Source organism: Macrobrachium rosenbergii, chromosome 6 (genome assembly GCF_040412425.1).
Source record: "Macrobrachium rosenbergii isolate ZJJX-2024 chromosome 6, ASM4041242v1, whole genome shotgun sequence".
In the NCBI taxonomy this organism is placed as follows: domain Eukaryota; kingdom Metazoa; phylum Arthropoda; class Malacostraca; order Decapoda; family Palaemonidae; genus Macrobrachium; species Macrobrachium rosenbergii.
The window spans coordinates 29,893,618-29,916,020 of record NC_089746.1 but is presented as its reverse complement, the minus strand read 5'-3'; the positions used below and the strand labels follow the sequence as shown (position 1 = coordinate 29,916,020).

The window sequence follows — 22,403 nt, the reverse complement described above, 5'->3', positions numbered from 1 at the left end:
AATATTGATATCAAAGGAAAGAACACAAACACTTGATATTTAAAAGTTACTGTTAGTCTGGATAAATAAGACAGCATTAGCATGCAACAGAATTTCTTTAGTCTGGATAAATACGACACCATTAGCATACAATAGAATTTCTAAGGCTATCATTTGTAATAAAGTGAAGCAGTTGTATGGTGATTTTAAAAAGAAAACCCATGAAACATGTGACAAAGATGTATAGTCGTTTAAGGCATGTAGGGGATGGTTTAATATTTAATAACGTAAAAAACAAACTGGTATTCACAGTGTCATGAGGCATGGGGGAGCTGCTAGCTCAGATTAACCCTTTAACGCCAACTGGATGTATTTTACGTTGACAAAAGTTGTCTGTCGGGTGCCAAGTGGACGTAAAATACGTCGGCTACAAAAGGTTTTTTTAAACATTCGCGGAAAAATACTTATAGGCCTCGTTTGCGAAAAATTTTAAATCACGCGCCTTGAGGGATGCTGGGAGTTCACGGATCACGCTGTTGTTTTGTTTACAAGCATGACCCAGCTGCGCATGCACGAATTTCTTTCTTACCCCAAAAGAAAGCATCAGCTAACTCTGCTGAAAATCTCAGAAATTCTTTAGTCACTTTGTCGTAATTTTTGCACCGTTTTCTCTTAGCCTTTACATAAAGTTTTATATATGAAAATGTGTGCAATTTCATGTAAAATACAACAGAAAATAACTCATGGTTGTAGCTTTTATCAATTTTGACATATTTTCATATAAGTCACGATAAGTGCCAAAATTTCAACCTTCGGTCAACTTTGACTCGACCAAAAAAATATTCAATCATTTACCTTCATTTTGCAACAAACGAGAAGTCTCTAGCACAATATTTTGATTTATGGCGAATTTTTGAAAAAAGCTTTTTCCTTATGTCCGCGTTAACTCTGCTGAAAATCTTGTAAGAGCCTGACGCCATCTCTTCCAAACACGTGTGTGTTCGTGTGTTCGTTGTCCATCGGAGTGACAAGACAACAAGAGCATCTCGTTTTCTTTCTCTAAAGGAATGCAATTTCAACCATACAATATTTCCATCTGTTTCTCCCTAACCATTGTTGTCTTGATGTATGTGTTTGGAAGAGATGGCGTCAGGCTCTTACCATCTCAGAAATTCTTTAGTCACTTTGTTGTAATTTTTGCACCATTTTATATTAGCCATTACATAACGTTTTATATATGAAAATGTGTGCAATTTCATGTAGAATACAAAAAAATAATTCATGGTTGTAGCTGTCATCAATTTTGAAATATTTTCATATAAATCATGGTAAGTGCCAAAATTTCAACCTTCGGTCAACTTAGACTCGACCGAAATGGTCGAAAAATGCAATTGTAAGCTAAAACTCTTACATTCTAGTAATATTCAATCATTTACCTTCATTTTGCAATAAACGAGAAGTCTCTAGCACAATATTTCGATTTATGGTGAATTTTTGAAAAAAAACTTTTTCCATACCTCCGCTCACTCTAACTCTGCTGAAAATCTCAGAATTTCTTTAGTCACTGTCATAATTTTTGCACTATTTTATATTAGCCGTTACATAAAGTTTTATATTTGAAAATGTGTGCAATTTCATGTAAAATACAACAAAAAATAACTCATGGTTGTAGCTTTTATCAGTTTTGAAATATTTTCATATAAATCACGATAAGTGCCGAAATTTCAACCTTCGGTCAACTTTGACTCGACCGAAATGGTCGAAAAATGCAATTGTAAGCTAAAACTCTTACATTCTAGTAATGTTCAATCATTTACCCTCATTTTGCAACAAACGGGAAGTCTCTAGCACAATATTTCGATTTATGGTGAATTTTTGAAAAAACCTTTTTTTTTACGTCCATGCGTTACGAATTCATGCATCATTTTGTGATAATATTTTCTCTGTGTTGCTTTGATCGTTTTACAATTTGTTATATACCAAAATCATTGCAATTTAGTGTACAATACAAAAAAAAAAAAAGCTCATTAGCTTTAACCGTTTTGCTCACAGCGCAATTTGTATACAATTATATATGAATTTTTTTTTTTGCACTGTCATACATTCCGATATTTATATATGATAATGATATTTTTTTTCATTTCTGATGGTTACATACTAAACTTCAGGCAATGAGAAAAAAATGAGCCAAAAGTGAACTCTTAATCTTAAAAACTAAGCGTGCTGTGGTTTTTAAAAAAAACTTTCTTTCCGCTTTGGCGCTAACTCCCAAACTCCACCGGCATACGGCAGACACTTTTGTAAATAGAGGCTCGGCGTTTAAGGGTTAAAGAAGTAAAAAATGCACTGAAGTTTCTTTGGCACAATCAAGTTTTCTGTACAGCTACTACAGCATATAATTAAGGCCAGTGAAATAGCTCTATCTTTCTGTGGTCTCGGTATATTGCTGTATGAGCCGCAGCCCATGAAACTTTAACCACAGCCCGGTGGTGGCCTATCCTATATTGCTGCCAGATACAATTATGGCTAACTTTAACCTTAAATAAAATAAAAACTACTGAGGCTAGGGGGCTGCAATTTGGTATGTTTGATGATTGGCGGGTGGATGAGAAACATACAAATTTGCAGCCTTCTAGCCTCAGTAGTTTTTGAGATCTGAGGGCAGACACAAAGAAGTGCAGACAGAATAAAGCTCAGACGGACAGACAAAGCTGGCACAATAGTTTTCTTTTACAGAAAACTAAAAAAGGGCAAAAAAAAAGTGTTGCAGAATTTTAAAAATTTGCATAGAATGAAGGATACCTACCCACAACAGGTTTTTAATTGTGACGATACAGGCTTTTTCTGTAAAAAGAAAATGCCAATGAAGACATACACTACTGAGGAGAAGCAACTGGCTGGGCACAAGTCTCTGGAAGCTAGACCAACTCTTTTGTTGTGTGGCAATGCCAGTGGTGACTTAAACATTAAGCCCTTGCGTATGTATCACTTGGGTAATCCAAGGGTTTTCAGAGAATATAAGGTACAGAAAAACACACTGAATGTGATGTGGAAGACTAAAAGTAAGGGAATTTTTCACTGAGTGGTTTAATTAAGAGCTTGACCCTGACCCTAATAATTATCTGCAGGAGAAAGGTTTGCCACTTTAGGCTGTGCTTGTCCTCGACAATGCTCCTACTCATCCTCCAGGCTTGGATGATAGGTTGTCGGAGAAATTCATGTTCATCACAATCAAGTTCCTTCCTCCCACCACCACTCTGTTCCTTCAGCCTATGAAACGTCAAGTCATCTCCACTTTCAAGAAGCTTTAAACCAAGGCAATTTTCCAGAGGTATTTCAAACTGACTGAAAACACAGCTCACCCTCAGAGAGTTCTGTTAGACCATTTTCACATTGTGAATTTTTAAAGTCTCATAGGCAAAGCTTGGGAAGGAGTGACTCAGAGAACCATGGACTCTGCCTGGAGAAAATTGTGGTCCAATTGTTTTCCAAAACTGAGGAGTTTGAGCCTGAAGCTGCTACGCCTGTTGTCAAGGAAGCTGCGTCTTTGTGCAAGACACTGGATTTGGAGGTAGATGGTGATATGGAGGAGTTGACAGAGGAACACAGTGCTGGATTTGCCACCAAAGACCTCCTAGACCTTTATAAAAAACAGAAACAGACAGCTGAGGAAATTTCCTCAGGGGAGGAGGAGGAGGAGGCACGGGTGGATATCCTTTCATTTTTACTCAAGCACATGTGAGGGGTATGGGAAGGCCTGTGAAGTTTTGTTGAAAAGTATCATCCAAATAAATCAGTAGCAACCCAAAGCTTAAAATAGTTTTAATGACAATGTTATGTCTTGCTTACACAAATTGTAAAATGCATGCAAAATCAAGTGTCTTAGGCCAGGTTCTTAATGCAACAGACACCCAGTGAGCCACAAATAAGTCCTAGTGGTATGCTTACAAAGCAACCTAGAAGATAGATTACCCCGAAAAGTTCATGACCTGAAGTTTTTATGGAAGGGGACTCCACTTCAAAAAAATAATCCCTCTCCTCCTCCCTTCACCTCACCATCTTTCGTACTGCAACAAGAGACTTCAAAAAAGATTAACCAATGATATCTATTCAATCATTTTTGTCTTTTATATATATTTCTCAATGTATTTTGCAGGTAACACTAGTTATTCTGTATAAATGGTATATTTTTTATACTTTTAGGTGTGCACAAAGGACTGACTGGATTTACTGTACTTTTTATAGGAAAACGTGCTGCAGTTTACAAATAATCAGTTCATGACATACCTTTTGGGATAGATTCATTTGTGAACCAAGCTTCTACTGTAATCAAAATTGGAACACAAAAGTATAAAAGGGTTAGATGAACTTTAAATATAAAATATACTTGCATAAAACACGTACACATAATGCTGGTTACATTATCAGTATAGGGCATGTACTAATTTCATGAGGATTTCTAACTGACTGGTATAAGCTTTTTTTTTTTTTTTTACTTTACCTGTCATGTCAAAGTAGAGCAAATTGTTGATTAGTATTCACATAATACAAATACTTCCTGTCCTCTTAGCAGTAACGAAACTGTCTAGCTGTTTGCCAAGAAAAATAAGATTACAAATTTTCTGATTTACTAGGAGAGTTTTCATGGTAGGCTTCACCTCATACTTTCATAATTTAAATTCTTATCTTTTGAGGGGCTTTTTATTCAAGGAGTGTTATTCTAATTTTTTCTTACTTTTTCTTTTTCCTGACTTTTCATTCCCTACACACGGAGTAATATTTCCTGAATTCATAATCAAAGTTTTGTTTATATGTAATACATAATGAGGCAAAAAAGAAAAATTCTACTAAAGTATAGTGTCTCTTTGCCTTTTAAGCAAATTCCTATACAGTAATGCATTTCACCTATGACACAGGGAACCAACAATGAACTCAGTAACTTACTGTAGAGGACACTTTTTTGGCACAGCTCATATCCCTAAGTTATAATGAAATATGACATTTTTATTATACTTACCAAGTAATTACATAGCTATTAGTTTCTATTAACCAGCAGCTAGAATTTTGAAATTCATGGTAGCAGTACTTTTGTTTTGGCTAGGTGAGTGACCCCGCCCACTTTCGGGGTAAGAGAGGAAACAGCTTAGCAAACGATCTCAATATGTTTATGCCTTCCTAACCATGCAAGGGGAGGAGGGAGGGCTTTGATTATGCAATTACTTGGTAAATATTGTATATATAAAACTTTATTTTATTATAAAAATGTCATTTCTACATAAGCTACTTACCAAGTAATGACATAGCTGAATCCCACACTGTAGGAGGTGGGATGCATGGATTATCTATCGTAATACAGTAAACCCCTTGTATCTGCAGTCTCACGATTCGCAGACTCACCTATTCGCGGATTTCTCTATGGAACATATATACACATTATTTGCTGAAAATTCACCCATTAACAGTATTTTTCACTGACAAATATTCACTAATTACCATATTTTCATCTCATTTTCATGACTACATGCACTTTTTGTGATAAAACTATTAAAATACTCAGGTAGTCCTCAAGTTACGATAATTCGATTTTGCAATGGAGTAGGTAATTATTACTGATACGACAATATTTATAAAATATTTTTAAGTTTTGCGTGGGCGCAGGCAGCAGCGTACAATCTGGCAGCGAGAGAGACCAAATTGCAATAGACCAACTTCTTTTCCTCCATCTCTTTATCCAATCTTCTAGTTAAAAAAGTAAAAGAGAATGATAAAAGTACTGTTAATAACGTTATGCTCTTGAGCAAATGTGTACAGCCATAAACAACCGACCAAGAAACCGTTGTTTTGCTTATCACCGAATCAGATAACAACAGCTGTTTTGCTTGTACTTCAACCATCGTATGGTAATACACAATTACCATAATTACAGTAAAAATGATGTTAAGTAGAATAGGACTGATATATTTTTACATTACAGTATACTGTACCCTTATTCGGTATGGATAAAAGATTGGCAAGAAAATATACTGCTAAATTCAAGCTGTAAGTTGTAGCTGAAGCTGAGAAAACGATGTTCAAGCTGCTAATGACTATAAATTATCATGCATCGGCAACATGGATGAAACTTGACCGTAATTAAAATTGGAGAGAAAATATTTTAGTCAAAACTACTGGGCATGAAAGAACACATTACTGCTATTTTTACGCCGATAAATACGATAAATACGTAAAGCTTGTATTATGATGAAATCAAGTGAAAATAGCGAACGGAATCTTGATTTTTTTTTACACAAAACAAATGCCCCCAAACGGCCAACGTCACCTATTAACGAAAAAATAGCTGTTAATTTCACAAAGAGACATATTTAAGCTATATTTCGACTTAAAAACACTTCGTATAATGAAAAATAACCTTGCCCCATATAAATAAAGTATCTAGAGATTCATTTCTGCTAACTAGAAGCAAGAAAAGCGCTATGAACTGAGTTAAATAAAGCAATATAAACTTACCGCGTAATCGATTTCCAAACCAAAACATTGATCGCTATGAACGCAATTTATAATACAAAAGCAATATAAGAATATATACAATATTATTGGATACAGTGAATTAAGGCATAACATTTTAAAAGATCCATGGAAAAGATGCATATTTGTTATGTTGATGTTTGTATAATACAATATGTGAATACAGAGTACAGTATAATGTAAGCTAGGCTACCGTATATGTATGTGATATACCATAATGTAGGCTAAACTAATTCTTGTTTGATATACCATAATGTAGGCTAAACTAATTCTTGTTTGATATTCAGTTTCTCTTTGTATTGAATTATCATAAGTCACTCTGCATTAACCTCCGGAATTAGCTGATATCAATAATTACTATACTGTGTATGTATAGAGTATACTTTATAGTGTAGGGTATGCTATTGTGTATACATGGTACTGAATACCCTAGTGTAGGCTAGGCTATATTCAAGATATGTTTTTTCTAACAAACTGTGGGTTTTTTTGGAACCTAACCCCATCTCAAGTAGGATAATACCTGTATAAGCATTTTTAGTTTTTCTGTGTGTTTGAACAATCAAAATGGGCAGCTCTAAGTGTTTTAGAAGGGTTCTAAGAATTCTCGGGTTTTAGGTATTTGGGGGGGGTGTGGTACGCATCCCCAGCGAATACGGGGGGTTTACTGTATATTAAAATTGTAATGTAAAAGAAATAGAAGAATTGCTAGCATTGGCAAAAAGCTTGCTGGTTCCTTACCTGTTGAGAGAGCTGCTACAGGAAAGTACTGACTCTGGATGGTACTCATCTCAAAATATAGCAGCGTGGCAGTGTAGCCAGGAGTTGCCTACTACATTAGCGGGATTTCTTTGTTGCAAAGGAGTGTCTGATTGCACACAAAGAATTAACAAAGTTGCCTCTACCCTGGGCACATTCCCAAAAAAACAAAACCAGAGAATAAAAAACACAATCGCCTATAGCCAAAAGCTAAAAAATACCATTATCTAACCATTAATAGACAAAAAACTGGTGAGCACTCCAAATACAGTGTATCCCCAGGCTCCCCTACAACTCGACACCATGAATCAAGACGAGAAAATAGGAAGGATGAAGGAAAACTTCCTACACTCCTTCTCCCACACCATACCAGCAACCAAAATAGGACCCAAGGTACTGCAATTTTCATAGACAGCTTCAATTTCACACAAATAATGAGCTGCAAACACCGATTTGCATTTCCAAAATGTTGTTTGTGTAATAGAGGTAATAGACAAATTATGCCTAAAAGCCAGGGACGTGGCAACCACCCTCACTTCATGCGCTTCAACTTTCACTACAGGCAACATGTTCCTCAATTTGAGTGTGGCTCCAGAATAAGATCCTTCATAAAAAATGCCAAGGCATTTTTTGAAGGACGGTGAGAAAGATCCTTTACTGAGCACCAAAGGTTGCTCAATGGCCCATGGATCTTTTCTGTTTCAAGTAATAGTATTTCAATGCCCTTACAGGGCACAGAGTTCTCTCTACATCCTCCGGACCTAGAATATCTACTAAACTTTTAATAATGAATGAGTGAGGCCAGGGATTGGAAGGGGCCTCATTCTTAGCTAAGAATCCTAGGGTAAATGAGCAAATTGAGTTATCCTGAGAGAATCAAATCTTTTTATCAAAAGCGTGTAGCTCACTTACCCACTTGGCAGTCGCTAACGCTACTAGGAACAGAGTCTTCCTAGTTAGATCCCTCAAAGAGATAGATTGCAGTGGTTCAAAACGTGGTTGTAACAGCCACTTCAGAACCACATCTAAATTTCAGGCTACTACCTTATCTTCTTTCTGTTTGGCTGTGTCGAACAACTTGGTGAGATCAGAGAGATCTTTATTAGCGGAGAGATCTAAACCCTTATGTCTAAACACAGAGCTCAACATACCCCTGTGGCCTTTAATGGTTTAGTTAGATATATTCCTGGAAGACTTAAAATAGAGTAGGAAATCACCTATCTCCACTACAGATGTCTTAGAAGACGAGATGTGTCTCCTGCACCAGTCACGGAAGACTGTCCACTTGGCTTGATAAACTCTGCTCGAGGTATGTCGTCTATAACGAACAATAGTGTCTGTAACTGCCTTTGAAAATCCTTTAACTCCAACCAATCTGTAGACAGTTTGAATGAATTTGATGGAACCGTCTGAAATATGGTTGCTTGAGTAGTTTGGGGATCCCATGAAACATATTCCTCACAAGTCAAATCTGGGGAGCATATTTGACCCCTTCAAGATGTACCAAGAGTATGAGGGTCATAGCAGGCTTTAGTCAGTTGCTTATTGCAGCCTTTACTGCAATACCTAAAACTCTGAGAGCCCGAATCTGACATTTTTGACAAGTCAGGCGTAAAAAAATTCACAAAATCATCAAAATCGGCAATACTGGTCTCCAATGAAAACCTGACACTATCTAATTGTGCTGAAAAAGGCTACCATAAAGAGAATACTTCACCAATGATTCCAAGATCAAAAGAGAAGAGAAATTCCAAAAAACCGCTGCTGCTAATCACTGTAACCACAGCCATTAGCCGGCAGAAACAGTGAGATCGTTTGCTAAGCTGGTTCCTCTCTTACCCCAAAAGTGAGCGGGGTCACTCACCTAGCCAAAACAAAAGCGGCGCTACCGCAAATTTCAAAATTCTAGCTGCTGGTTAATAGAAACTAATAGCTATGTAACTACTTGGTAAGTAGCTTATATGAAAGGATAAAGTTTTGGTGTAACTGTACTAAAACCTATTTGAGTGAAGTGTAAAAACAAAACAGAAAATAGGGTTAAATACAAAAATTTCTGGTAAATCCAACAATCAGGTATTGTAAGGTTAAGATGTTTTGTGAGTGAATGATAATTTTGATATATAAATTGTTGCAACCCCTGGCTCATAATTAAAAATAGTTGAGCACACTGTATCATAAAGAGGATGACAACTGCAAGGCCATTTAGCTTCAAATGTCTTTATACGAAACACTGAATATTTGTTTTGCCTTTACCTTTTCGGACAGAATGAAGGAATGCTATAAATAAATACGAACTTTCAATATAATTCTGACACACAAGCATACCTGAGAAGTGTCAAGGTAAAGGTCTTTTAAAAGTAATGAATATAAAATACACAGTCTCAGCATGCATATGATATATAAAGTACATGCAAAAATAATACATACTGTTTAGTGAATCGCTTAGTCACCCACCAATTAATATCATTGGTCGATTCTTTAACTTGGCCAGATTCAGCATACCTGTAATAGGAAATGCAAAAAAATAACTTACCATGAGATTTATAATTTAATTTTCATGTTCTACATGTACGGGTTGGCATTTACCTAAAACTCTACAACTAATTATACAGGTATTATTGCCAATTATGTTTCAGTACTATAAATTAAAACAGTTTTTAAAGGAATAAGTGCTCATTTGAGTAAATTTTGCTAAACTGACCTCCATAACAACACTAGAGAAAACAAATTTTTTTTAAAAATCTAAAGATTTTTGCAAACAAAATAACAGTACTGTTTACAGGACCGATATTAAATTGAACACTTTAACCTCTAAAGCACTGAGCAAATGACTAAATTTACATATGAAAAATGAGGTTTGAGCAAAAACTCTGCCATCTAGCTTTCACAACTTGATAGATATTTTTTGGTATGCCACCTTCATATATTAAGACTGCAGTACTTTCCTTTGTGTCACTCACCTAAACTGAAATTCTCAAACACTTACAAGATTCTGAAAGAAGTACCATAATTGATGGCATATAAGACCCCCTTTTTTCCCAAAAATGCCTCAAATTATAGGCTACTGTTTACTCAGACTGTATATTTCCAGTATGAGCAAAACTCTAAAATACTTTAATATCATTGGTATTTACTCAACTATCATTTTCATTACTACTGTTATTACTGTTACGGTAAAATACTTCATAACTAGTAGCTTGGGACCAAAGTAATGCCTAGTGTTTGAATTTGCTGGTTGCATGAAAGCTATCCTTCTAAAATACCATACCTGTATCCTGAACTGTCACTTCGTCATTCATTATCAATGAACAATAAAGTACCTATTTTTCAGTTTTATTTTCAAATTTCTAACGTCTTAAAACAAAAAATATCCTGCACTCACCTAACTCTGTTGGTAGTGTGAAGAGTGCTTAAATCCATACATCAATACAGCAGACGACATACATACACTGATGCATTAGACAGGAGACAGAAACATAATGTAACAAATGCATTTGCTTGGATTTTTGAGAGAGAGAGAGAGAGAGAGAGAGAGAGAGAGAGAGAGAGAGAGAGAGAGAGAGAGAGAGAGAGAGAGAGAGAGAGAGAGAGAGAGACTTTACTTAATGCAATGTATACATGTATGTGTACACATGCAGATTAGCCTCCAGGCAAGGCTTACACACTGACTTTACAGTACATAACAAAAACAAAATCACATGTGTAACTTTATTTGATTCGACTTCCTGAAAATCTTATTGCAATACCTGTATACAAAAGCTTACTGAAAATCTCATTTCCATACACAAACTTTTAAATAATTTCTGATAATTAATCTGCAATTTTGTTTTGTGGATTCATTTGCAAATTTAAGCACTCAAATTCACTGTCACTGTTAGTTGTCCACTGGAGGCAGAGGAGATGGAGGGGTGTGTTATAAAATGTTTCTGCCATATAGAACCTAAGCTGATTTGTTTCTCTTGTAAATTACATTAGAATTATTATTAAACAGACTTTTCCTGCTGTCTTGGATACATGATTCATCCAAGTTTTTGCTGCCCTTCTATAGCTATAAATCCTGATTTCATTTAAATCTGACATGTGAACAAACAAAAATTTTCTTCTATTCATTTCTGAAAATGGAGAGAAGGGGGGAATTCTCATATGTCTAAGGGTCTTATATGTCATCAAATATGGGAATTCACTCCCAGGGTTAAAGTACTCTTCAGGACTTCCTTATCCCAAAATCTTGAGTATGCATGTGAAGGTAGCATAATATTCCTTAATAAAGTCATCATACTGGTATTTGCTGAATTTATAGAGCAGCATAAACCTCTAAGTGCAGATGGCCTCATTAAGTGTAACAGCTTATTAATATTTGCGTAAAATGAAATTGATTAAATTTTTTAAAAAGAGACCACTCAATCAACTTATCCAAAGATTCTTGATAGGAATCAAGTACTAATCAAAATTTCAACAGAAAACTAGTAAGTTATGATTTTTATTGAATAATAAAATGCCTTCTGTTTACGTGAAATGCTATATACAGTATATGTACTGACTCCTAGTTTTTTAATGCAATGTCCACTGAGAAACCAACATTAGTGTATAATGGCGTTATAACATCAATCCAAATGTTTCAAAATAACAGCATAGAATTTTTTGTGGATGGAGAGAGAGAGAGAGAGAGAGAGAGAGAGAGAGAGAGAGAGAGAGAGAGAGAGAGAGAGAGAGAGAGAGAGAGAGAGAGAGAGAGAGAGAGAGAGAGAGAGAGAGAGAGTCCGATAAAGTCCAATGTAAATACAGTACTGTAATACCTTTACTCTAAGCATCAGACTCACAACAAAGTTAAACCATTCAGTAAGCTGAACTCTCACAGTGATGAACCATGTATCAAGCAGTCTATGATACTTATTGCTTATCAATTCACCCTTAACTTGATCCTTCTTAAATGACTATTTGAAGCAGGTATAATAAACTTGGTTTTCTGAAGAAGTGTGTGGACTCATGCAATTCTTTCCATATGGTATGTCTCAGGCCATTATTACTATTATTAATAAGATAGTTTAACCAGACCACTGAGCTGACTATCAGCTCTCATAGGGCTAGCCCGAAGGATTAGGATGAAATACCAGGTCTAGTCCATAGGCCAAGAACTGGGACCAATAGGTCATTCGAATGAATGAAAATGAAGTTTAGAAGAAAAAGCTATATAATGAACATGCTTTTACGCTGAAACACATGTATATGATAAATACATTTGCTAATTTCCATACATACAAAAAAAAAAAAAAAAAAAATAAATATAAAATTAGATTAAAAAGAATAAAATAAAATTTCAAATAAATTAAATTAAAATTCGGAATAAATTACATAATTTTTTTTTTATTCATCAAACACCATATGGGCTTCTCTATTTTCATTATTTACTTGGTTTTATATTTTATCAGGCCAAACTACCTTTCAGAGCAGCTGTCTAAGTTTTATGATATCTGTAATCCAGAAGCCTACCTAAGTACTTGTCAGTTGCATTAGCATCTCATGAACTTGAAGAGGATATAAAAAGGAGGAAAATCTTTAAGACCTTTGGTAAGCTGATTTTCAACTTTCCTACTGGGATTTTCTCTAAACTACTAGGATTCTCTTATTGCCGTCCTCCATATCCCAAGAAAAAAGGAGAATGACAAGTATCACCTTTCCTAAAAAAATCTACCCTTTTATGCATGACCAAAAAAGCATGATTAAAAAGATTGTTGGCCAAGTGGCTAATGACAACTCAACTTGAAAAACTCACCAGCATGTTGTCTTTTCTTTCTGCTTACAGCTCCTCCTATCACTTCTAATATATCTGTATCTGAGCATCCACTGCGTATGAGGTCCCTAGAACAGATAAGATTCAGTATTTCAGTATACAGTATTAGTGCTCCAAACTCAATGAAGAAATAACATTTTTATTACACCCGGATAAATTAAAGTTATGTGGAAATAATAACATGACAAATTTTATAATTAATTTGTATTCTTTATAGCTAACAAACCTACAGTCTTAACTTGAGGATAAAATCTTCTAGTGCCATCTGGAAACCAGTAAAAAACATATAAAATTGTAGAAAAAGGCATTGGTGGCAACGGGGTTCGGTCAATTGGATGAGAGAGGAGGCATCTGCCGACCTCCCTTAGCCTGAGAGCTTTAAGACTAATTTAGTTTCTTCCAGCCCAGAGAATCACTGAGGGGTGGCAAAAGGTGGGCAATGTAGGTTGTTAGCTATGAAAAACACAACTAAAAAATTTGTCATTTTTTTATTTGTGGAACAAACCTAGGTCTTAACGTAAGGATAGACTCAAGTTTGATGGGGGGAAAGGAAAGTCTTGAACTGACTGGAGGTTTAGCACACCTGGTCTCCTTTCCTGGTTAGGTTAAAGTAGAGGAAGGAGACACATGCCCCTGACTCGTCAGATAAAAAGTTTATCAAACAGTCAGACTAATGGGCTAATACAAAATGTGGAGGAACACTGTATAAGTGGAAGGTAAAGACCTAAATATTTTCAGACAACAAACCTATGTTAGCCACCAATTTATTTATCATCATTCCTCTCTCCCCTTGTCAGAGAGAGGAAGGACTAGCTTACAAGGAAATATTTGTGTAGTGCAAATAAAACTTTCTCAAGCAGAAAAGCCACTCACTCACCTGTATCTAACCAGTTCCAGCTCATGTTAGATCAATCTTCTTACTGCCCGTGGGTGGACAAGAAGTGGAAAAGGGAAAGGAAAAAGACCAGTCACCTCATTCACTCTCACTGTCATACCATCATCTTAGGTAAAATACAAACTGTCCCGCTAGGGGCGCTGGATGACCTGTGGGCAACGTCCCGAAAATAGAAGAATGTGAGGGTAGTTTGACAAAGCCAAGTACCAGCCTTCAAAATCCTATGAAAAGATAAGTTCTTCTTAAATGCTAAACCCCTAACATCATGAGCTCTTGCATGCACTTTGTTAGAATCCAAGGTTGTAGAAGAGCTTTAAGCATGTCTTATAACCTCACAGAGCCAGAAGGAGATGGTATTCTTGGACACTTCTTTCTTGTTCCAGCCTGAGCTTACAAAAAGTCTTTAACACCCAGCCCTGAGGTGACGAGTCCTTTTTAGGTAACCACGCAGTGCTCTGACAGGACATAAGAGCAATTTGTCTGGGTCGTTATCAACAAAATCTCCCAAGGAAAGGATGGAAAAGGATTCAAATCTGTCATCATGAACCGAAGGATTCTGAGTCTTATCTATGAATTCCAGGACAAATTTGAATGCTACGGACCCTCAACCCCTCATGTGTGTTCATCATTTGAAGAGAGACCATGGAGTTCGTCCACTCTCTTCGATGAAGCTAAAGCCAGTAAGAAGATTTTAAGGGTCAAATCTCTGTCTGATGACCGTCGTAATAGTTCACATGGGGCTCGAGTGAGAAGCACCAGAGTCAGATCCCAACTAGGAGGTTTAAGTTCTCTAGAAGAACAAGACTGCTCAAAGCTTTTGAGTAGCATTGAGATTTCCCATGAAGAAGACAGGTCTCCATCATTTAGGCACAGAACCAAACCCAAAGCAGCCCTGTAGCCTTTGATGGCAGACACAGAAAGACTTTTCGCCCTGCTAATTCTGTTTAATACACATATATAGCACACATATTTTACCCATGCCATTAAGTATGTATATTTATAGATCATGGTCACTTTAACAGCAGTGTTAGATACACATAAGTATTATTCATCTTTCGGGCATTACATTCAAGGTTATTCCACTTGAACCCTTGCTTCTTAGCCCTAAAAGTTCAGGCAAGTCATACCCAACCAATAACAATGTCTTCCTACCCCATTCCACCATCATCCTTCTCTGATGCATTGATCAGTTATTAAGTGTCTCAAAGGCAAGACAGGTGCATTTGTCCTATCACTTGATTCCTGATAAAGATACTCCACTGCATTTACAGTATTTGAGTGTAGGCTTATATTATCAGTCAATTCATTTAGTCAATAATTATATATAAAAAAAGATACTGGTACCATAGAAGTGTTTCATTATCTAATACTGTACAAGCAACCACACCTTTTCCTTTATTTGCTATAAAAACTTTAATAATCTTTCCTTTAGGTATACAGAAATATGTGGTACTCATTTAACTTCACTGGGGAATGAAAAACCAGACTGAAGATTCAAGTAAAATAATGAAGCCAATATTTATATTTGTACCTAATTATTTCAGAGATAATGACCCAAGAATTTTTACAAGAGTTTTCACATGTAAGCTTATAAAAAAGATAAGTGAATACATGCACATATGATACAAAATATAAATGGTATAAAAGAAAGAAATCACAATTAATAAGTAAAATTAATGCAATGGAAGCCAGCCTTGTGGTTGAATGGGTTTGTGCTTTTTTTGAGCAGCCCTATGTTTATAGTAAGATAGTGAGAAAGAACTAGAAAAGATGTATAAGCTCAAATGAAAAGTATAAAGTGATTATCAAAACAGAAAAAAATACATGATACAAGATAAATAAAAAAAAAACTAATGAGAAGTACAGTATATGAATGAATAGACTATATGGATACAAAAAAGCATGAAAAAATACATGCTAGATACAAAAAAGCATGAAAATATCCATGCTAGATACAAAACAGCATGAAAAATGCATGATAGGTAAGTCCTAATTGAAAAAACTTAAATTTCCATTGTGTATAATGTATTTATACAACACCTTTCTAGAAATAATATAAACATGTTTTTACCAATCTCTAAACATGTTTGCATATTACTACTTCTTGCTGACAATCTGGGTACCATGAATATCTACCTAGCACATGATAATCTGACGAATGGGAACTGCGGGGTTATTTACCCTGGGTAACGGTTAACAAATAATGCATCACTTAAAACACAATGGGCATTGCTGAAAAGTATGTAACAATAACATATCCCAAAACTGTTTACCTTAGAGAGACTTCAGATGAGCCAAATAAACACACTTTCAGGTTACCATCAGCTGTTATTCTCGTCCGACTGCAGGTTCCACAAAAATTTTCAGTCATGGAAGTGATGAAACCAATTTGTCCAGCATGTCCTGGTACTTTATATGCCTGGTGAAATATTAAAGCAATAACTTTAGAAAACAATTAAACTGTTGTGGAGGTAAAATGAGTTAGAGCCAACTTGTTTCTACATAATTAAATAATAAGTAATGAGTAGTAGAACAATTTCTTTTTGTCACTTTGTCTTTCTTTAAGCAACCACTTCATTTTTCCTAATCATTCTCAAACTAACCTTTTCTGATGGGATACATTGCACTCATCACCTCTCCCATCATAGCATTTTACTTCAAGCTGTTCCAACCAACTGTCAATGTAACAGGTTTTTTGAACTCTCGCTTTGGCAGTTCCTTGTATTCCCAGTCAGGTTAATCTTTGACCCCACTACCTTTCTTTAGCTAATGCACTAAAGTGAATAGATATACCATTCCTTGTACACAAGCAGTCAAGTAAAAATAATTAGAAAGATACAGTCCCTAATGGTGCTTGGCCTAAATATTGATAGTTATCCTGTCTTTCCATGGGGAAATGTAACGTACTGTTAACACCATGAAGACCTCCAACAGTGCCCCTCCAGCCACCAACTAATTTTTTTTTCCCCATATACTTTTCATTTGTTCCATTTTGTCTCTTCTAAATTATAATGATCTTATTATTCAAAATTGAAGGTATTCACATTAAACAAGCACAGGTTAGCCATCAACCTGCACTGCAAACTTTTGCAGAATACACAAAAACGTACATGAGAAAACATGAAGAAAAACACGTAAGTTAATCATAACAAATTACAAAGCAAACATTTAAATATATACACTAACATTAGCAAAAAATAAGGAAACAATTCATGGCACCTTCAAGTAACATTTAAGACTAACTTAAACTTATGAATATTGGAATCTATAACACTGCCAATATTGTTCTACAGTTTTACACTAACACAGCATTGTGACTGTGTAGCACTAGAATGTGAATACAAATAATCAAGAAAGTAATTAACATGCTTTAATTTATGAAGTGCAAACATTAAAAGCATAATAGTTGCCTGTTGAAATAAGAGCCTCTACAAGCAGGCCACTGCAGTCATCTTCCAATGATGTCTAAATTATCTACAAAAAAAAAATCTTCAGACCACAGTACACAATAACTGAACTTGACATTTGTGAAAAAATTTTTAAAGAATCCATTCTGTGGTTTTGGATGATTTGACTGGAGTTTTCATTTTTTTTTTTTCTAACTTTTGGAGGAGGGTTTCTATAGTGAGTTGAGTAATACTATAGAACTTTTTCCCCCATCGTGACCCTGTTTTACTCAGTTTTGAAGATCTGCATATAAAATTCACAGTTATTCAAAGCTTAAGTCATAATAGAAAGAATACAACTAATAAGAGCAGGAAGAATCTTACTTCAAATATATTACAAAGCTGGGATTACACATAGACAAACAGACTATTACATATAACTGCTCACTAAAAAATAAAGAATATAAATACTGCAAAACTTTATCAGCATAAAAAATAATACCTTGCTTAATGACCATACAATAAAATATAATTACATTTTAATAACCGTAAGAAATAAGGAAATATCTCAACAGAGGAAAATGTCAAACCCTCCATAGTAAATTGCACATTTTCCCTCTTTTACCAGTACACTTGAACATGAAATGTGCAATTATAAGTGCAGGGTAATTGTAGTAAATAATTTACCTTGGATGTGTCATTGGGCTTGTCAGATATCTTAATCAAATCTGGGTGCACTTCTCTTATAGTACTCAACATTTCTGCATAGCTCACCATTTTTCTGTCATCCCACCTGTAATTAGGAAAATACAAGAAACAGTTACTACCAATTACATCTAAAAATTTAATAAATTCATTTTAATTATAATATTCATAACTATTTAGCAGCCAATCTTAAAAATGTCAAAATTATTTCTAGTATAAATACTCCTACACCAAACCTACAAAGCCATAATCTGCATATGTGCAACAAAGCAAAACCAGCAAAGAAACAATGGAGTAATTATAAACAAACATAACTAACACTAAGTAGTTTTGGGATTTCATACTGTAATTATTAACACACAGGAAATGTTAAAGAACTAAATGGGAAAAGAAAGTATGCTTGGCATACCTTGAAGCAAGGAGCTTCAACCAATAACTGAAAGAGTGTGGAATAATATTTGAGAATCCCTTGTCATAATTCCCAAAATGTCTTTGAACTCCAAACAGTAATCCCAACAGGAGTTTTGGAAGAAAGCACTCTGGTCTCTACTTCTGAAGACTCCACGGCAATCAAGGCAGAACATGGAATAAAACATTTTTTGAGCTGCTAAAAAGTTATTGTTCATGTAGAGACAAAACCTTCAGAACTCCATCCCATGTGAGGGAACATCCGATGACCTGGTGTACATATCAGTGTTCCTTCCATCCTTTAATCACATGGACTCTCCAATAATCATAAATAGTTGAGTTGTTCTTACTATTTGCACACTTGGTTTATCAATACGGGATCCATCACCTTTCCTAGTCACTTCCTGTCAGCTCATGGCAAACAAAAGCATTCTCCACATCCGAATGAATGAGGGGCAGGCATAGTAGAGTAGCTGGTGGCAGCAGCTAATAACTAGAACATCTAGATCCCTTGGCTGACAGATAACAACAATGCTTTCTTTACAGTAGGTCCTATCAGTAGATTTCCTACACATAAGGTACTATCTGTTAAGTGATGCTAGTCTTCATACATGTACCTGAAAGTGATTTCTTTCTCCTTTAGAGGATCACCATCCAGCTAAGTTATCAACTTGGCTCAAGTTAATCTAGACATTTCTTGGAGGTCAATATCAACTTTGCCCAAGTTCATCCAGATATTTCTTGGAGGTCAAATTTAACTATACATCATAATGAATGTCAATGCAATATAAAGCTGCCTATAATTCTCATTTCGAACAAAAACTTTTGCTAATATTGCAACATATAATGTATTGGAAACTACAGTATGAGCTCTCAGCTATTAACCTGAAATAAAGTGTTCAAAAAAAAAGTTACGTACTTATTTCCATCAAAAGGCATGTACTCAATAAACCGGACATCAATATCCCTGTCCTGAGTAAACTTGACAAAATTCAATATCTCCTCTTCATTTCTGCCTCGCATCACAACACAGTTGATCTGAAATGCAAACGTGTAAAAATCCTCTGTCTTCATTTATGAACTGCATCACTACAGTCTACCTATAAATACTATTCAAATTTATCTACTGTTCATTTAGACAATATCATCATCATACAATTATGTCAACTAATTTAGCATGTTCCCTGATTCTGAAAAACTATCCACTTCAGAGAAAATAAAAGTATATCACTGAGAAGTTGATATGGCTACAAGGCTATTTTCATACAAAGATAATGTCTTCATAAATCTTAAAGATACCTGTTACCTTAACAGGAGAGTATCCCAGTTTCAAAGCTTCATCAATTCCTTCAATGACTTTTTCCCAGCCTCGCCTTCTAGTAATAAGTTCAAATTTTGGGGGAATAAGGGTATCCAAGGAAATATTCAAGTGTGTTAGGCCTGCTTTGTGGAGATCCTGCAACCTTCGTTTCAATAACAGTCCATTTGTAGTTAAGCCAAGTTGTTTGACACCAAGATCTGAAATAGATTCTAAAGCAAATAATGAAATTAATAGAAAATACTGTGAAAGGTGTAATATACTGTACCATTATTAAATGTCCAATATACTCTTAATAGGTGCCATTCACTATAACATATTAAACATATCATATATGGGTACAGTATTTTTTCATACTGCATATACAATAAGGTAATTTTCAAAGTTATTTTTCTGGAGCAATATCTGTTACATTCATTCAGGAACTAAGATTAACATAAATCAGAGAACTTTCAAAAGCAGATTATGGTACAAAAGTTTTTAAGGTAAGTTCAGTTCTTTAATATATCTAAAAAATAACAAATGAAAATAAAGGAGATATGGTTATTTTCTTTATTCCAGTCCAAATGAGAGAAAGCTAATGGAATCTTTATTACAGTTATTTTTGATGGAGTAACAGAGCAATTGTGTTCTCCTGTAAGCTGGGTTTTTATGCAGCTAAAAAAAACCAAAATCTTCAAAATGTGTTTCTGAATTCTAATGGCTCAATTACCGAGTTTCTGAAGGCAAAACTATCAGATACAAACCAGAATGTTAATCACCTTGGTATATGACAGAAACATAAAGAAATTTAACACAACCTGCTAGCTACTGGAGTTCGTATTTCATCACTTACCATTTATGACTATTATGAACAAATAAACTAAAAAATATGGATATACAGAACTGTAGGACTTGAGCTATTATTAAGCCAACAGCAGCAACAGATTGTATTTAACAACAATATCACAATAACAGGAATAATAACGCTCTACTTAGTAGATAAACAGGCTGATAGAACACACTGCAATTATGAACTTGGACAATACATAAGAGTAACTCAAGCTTCATTAAAATTAAAGCGTTCTCATTTGACTAAAACATGCAGCATGTATGGAGGACAGCATGCTGTAGTTGGTAATGGGTAGGTGTAACAGAGGAGAGAAAAACGGGTAGGCTCGTAGACATCTCGAAGTGTGTACGTACACCTGATGTATTGAAAAACTGACAATGCTGTCATGATTTCTTCTTCGTTGAGTATCATGAATGGGTCTGTTGCTAATAGCACTGGGTCTCAATGAGGTCTGGAAGCTAACAAAGTGAGTAAAAGAATGAAGTCCAATTATTGGCCACTGAGCTGTCAGCCTCTGGGGAAAATTATCATTAATAAGCAGTTCAATCAGATTACTGAATTGATATTCTTAGAAGAATAACTCACAGGGCTGGCGAAACTAAAAAAAAATTGTGTACATCAACACTAAAAAACATGCTACACTACTAAGTAAGGAATTAGTGTATAATGCTACATAAAGGGATATACTGCTCAGTGAGCCTCTTTAGCCAACATATCAGCCTACCTCAGAAGTACCTGTTAAATTACACAGATGAATTAAAAACCCAAAAGGGAATTAATATTTAGGGTCACTCCTTTGATAATCTCTGTTTTTATTAAGAGAGTTAAGCAATGTGTATTCCTAATTTTAAAGTAGTGGGAGATGTTGAACCATCACCCTATGTCCTGTATTTAAACAACTAGGTACTGTATAACCAGAGTGGCAAGGAAATAATGAGTGTCCTTCTCATAAAAACTGGCATGGTATTACTGTCTGTTAGCTCTCATGAACCCTAGGGATCTTTTAAAAACACTGATTAAATGGGAACCATTCTAAGACCACTCACAGCAGAGTATATCTTGTAAGCCTTCAAAAGTGGACACCAAGGACTACCTCTGCAAGAATTTACAGATATGAAACTAATGGATGTACCTCTGACCAAAAGATTTTGATATCCAAAAATGACAAACCAACAAACCTGGGGTCTTAATGTAAGGATAAATTCTTCTAGCACCAGCTGGAAACTGGTAAAAAAATCTAAAATTGTAGTACAAGGAATTGGTGGCAACATGGTTCAGCCAATGGGATGAGAGAGGAGGCATCAGCCGACCTTCTCTCAGCCATGATGCCGCGATGCATCCAGTCTCTTCCAGCCCAGATAACCAGAATGATTAAAATTTTTTCATTTGTTCATATGCGGAACAAACATGGGTCTTAATGTAAGGACAGACTCACTTTTGGTAGGAGGAAACAAAGTCATGAACCGACTGGAGGTTCAGCACACCTGGTCTCACTTCCTGGCTAAGAGACAGCAAACGAAGGAGCAGAAAGCCTCTGATTTGTTAGATAAATAGTTTATCAAACAGTCAGGCTACTGGGCTAATACACAATGTGGAGAGACAATATAAGAGGAAGTTGAACTATATCTGTCAAGACAACAAACCTATGTTAGCCACCAATCTGTTTATTATCATTCCTCTCTCCCCTTGTTAGAGAAGGGAAGGACTAGCTTCTGAGAGGAATTGTTCGTGTATCAATAAAATATATTCAAACAGAATGGCAACTAACTCACCTGTATCTCACCAGTTCCAGCATATAATGGATCAAT

At 35.4% G+C, this 22,403-nt stretch overlaps 1 protein-coding gene across 3 annotated transcripts in view; it reads right to left on the bottom strand.

Moving 5' to 3' along the window:
• LOC136839408 (uncharacterized) overlaps window positions 1–22,403 on the bottom strand; it is a 200,424-nt gene that overhangs the window by 3,798 nt on the left and 174,223 nt on the right. For all 3 annotated transcript variants that reach the window (XM_067105406.1, XM_067105407.1, XM_067105405.1), the window contains 6 exons: window positions 19,752–19,975; window positions 19,365–19,483; window positions 18,020–18,125; window positions 16,220–16,365; window positions 13,034–13,119; window positions 9,715–9,762 (listed from right to left, as the gene is read on the bottom strand). In XM_067105406.1, the coding sequence (XP_066961507.1) occupies window positions 9,715–9,762; window positions 13,034–13,119; window positions 16,220–16,365; window positions 18,020–18,125; window positions 19,365–19,483; window positions 19,752–19,975 (729 nt within the window). The remainder of the gene's footprint in view (window positions 1–9,714; window positions 9,763–13,033; window positions 13,120–16,219; window positions 16,366–18,019; window positions 18,126–19,364; window positions 19,484–19,751; window positions 19,976–22,403) is intronic.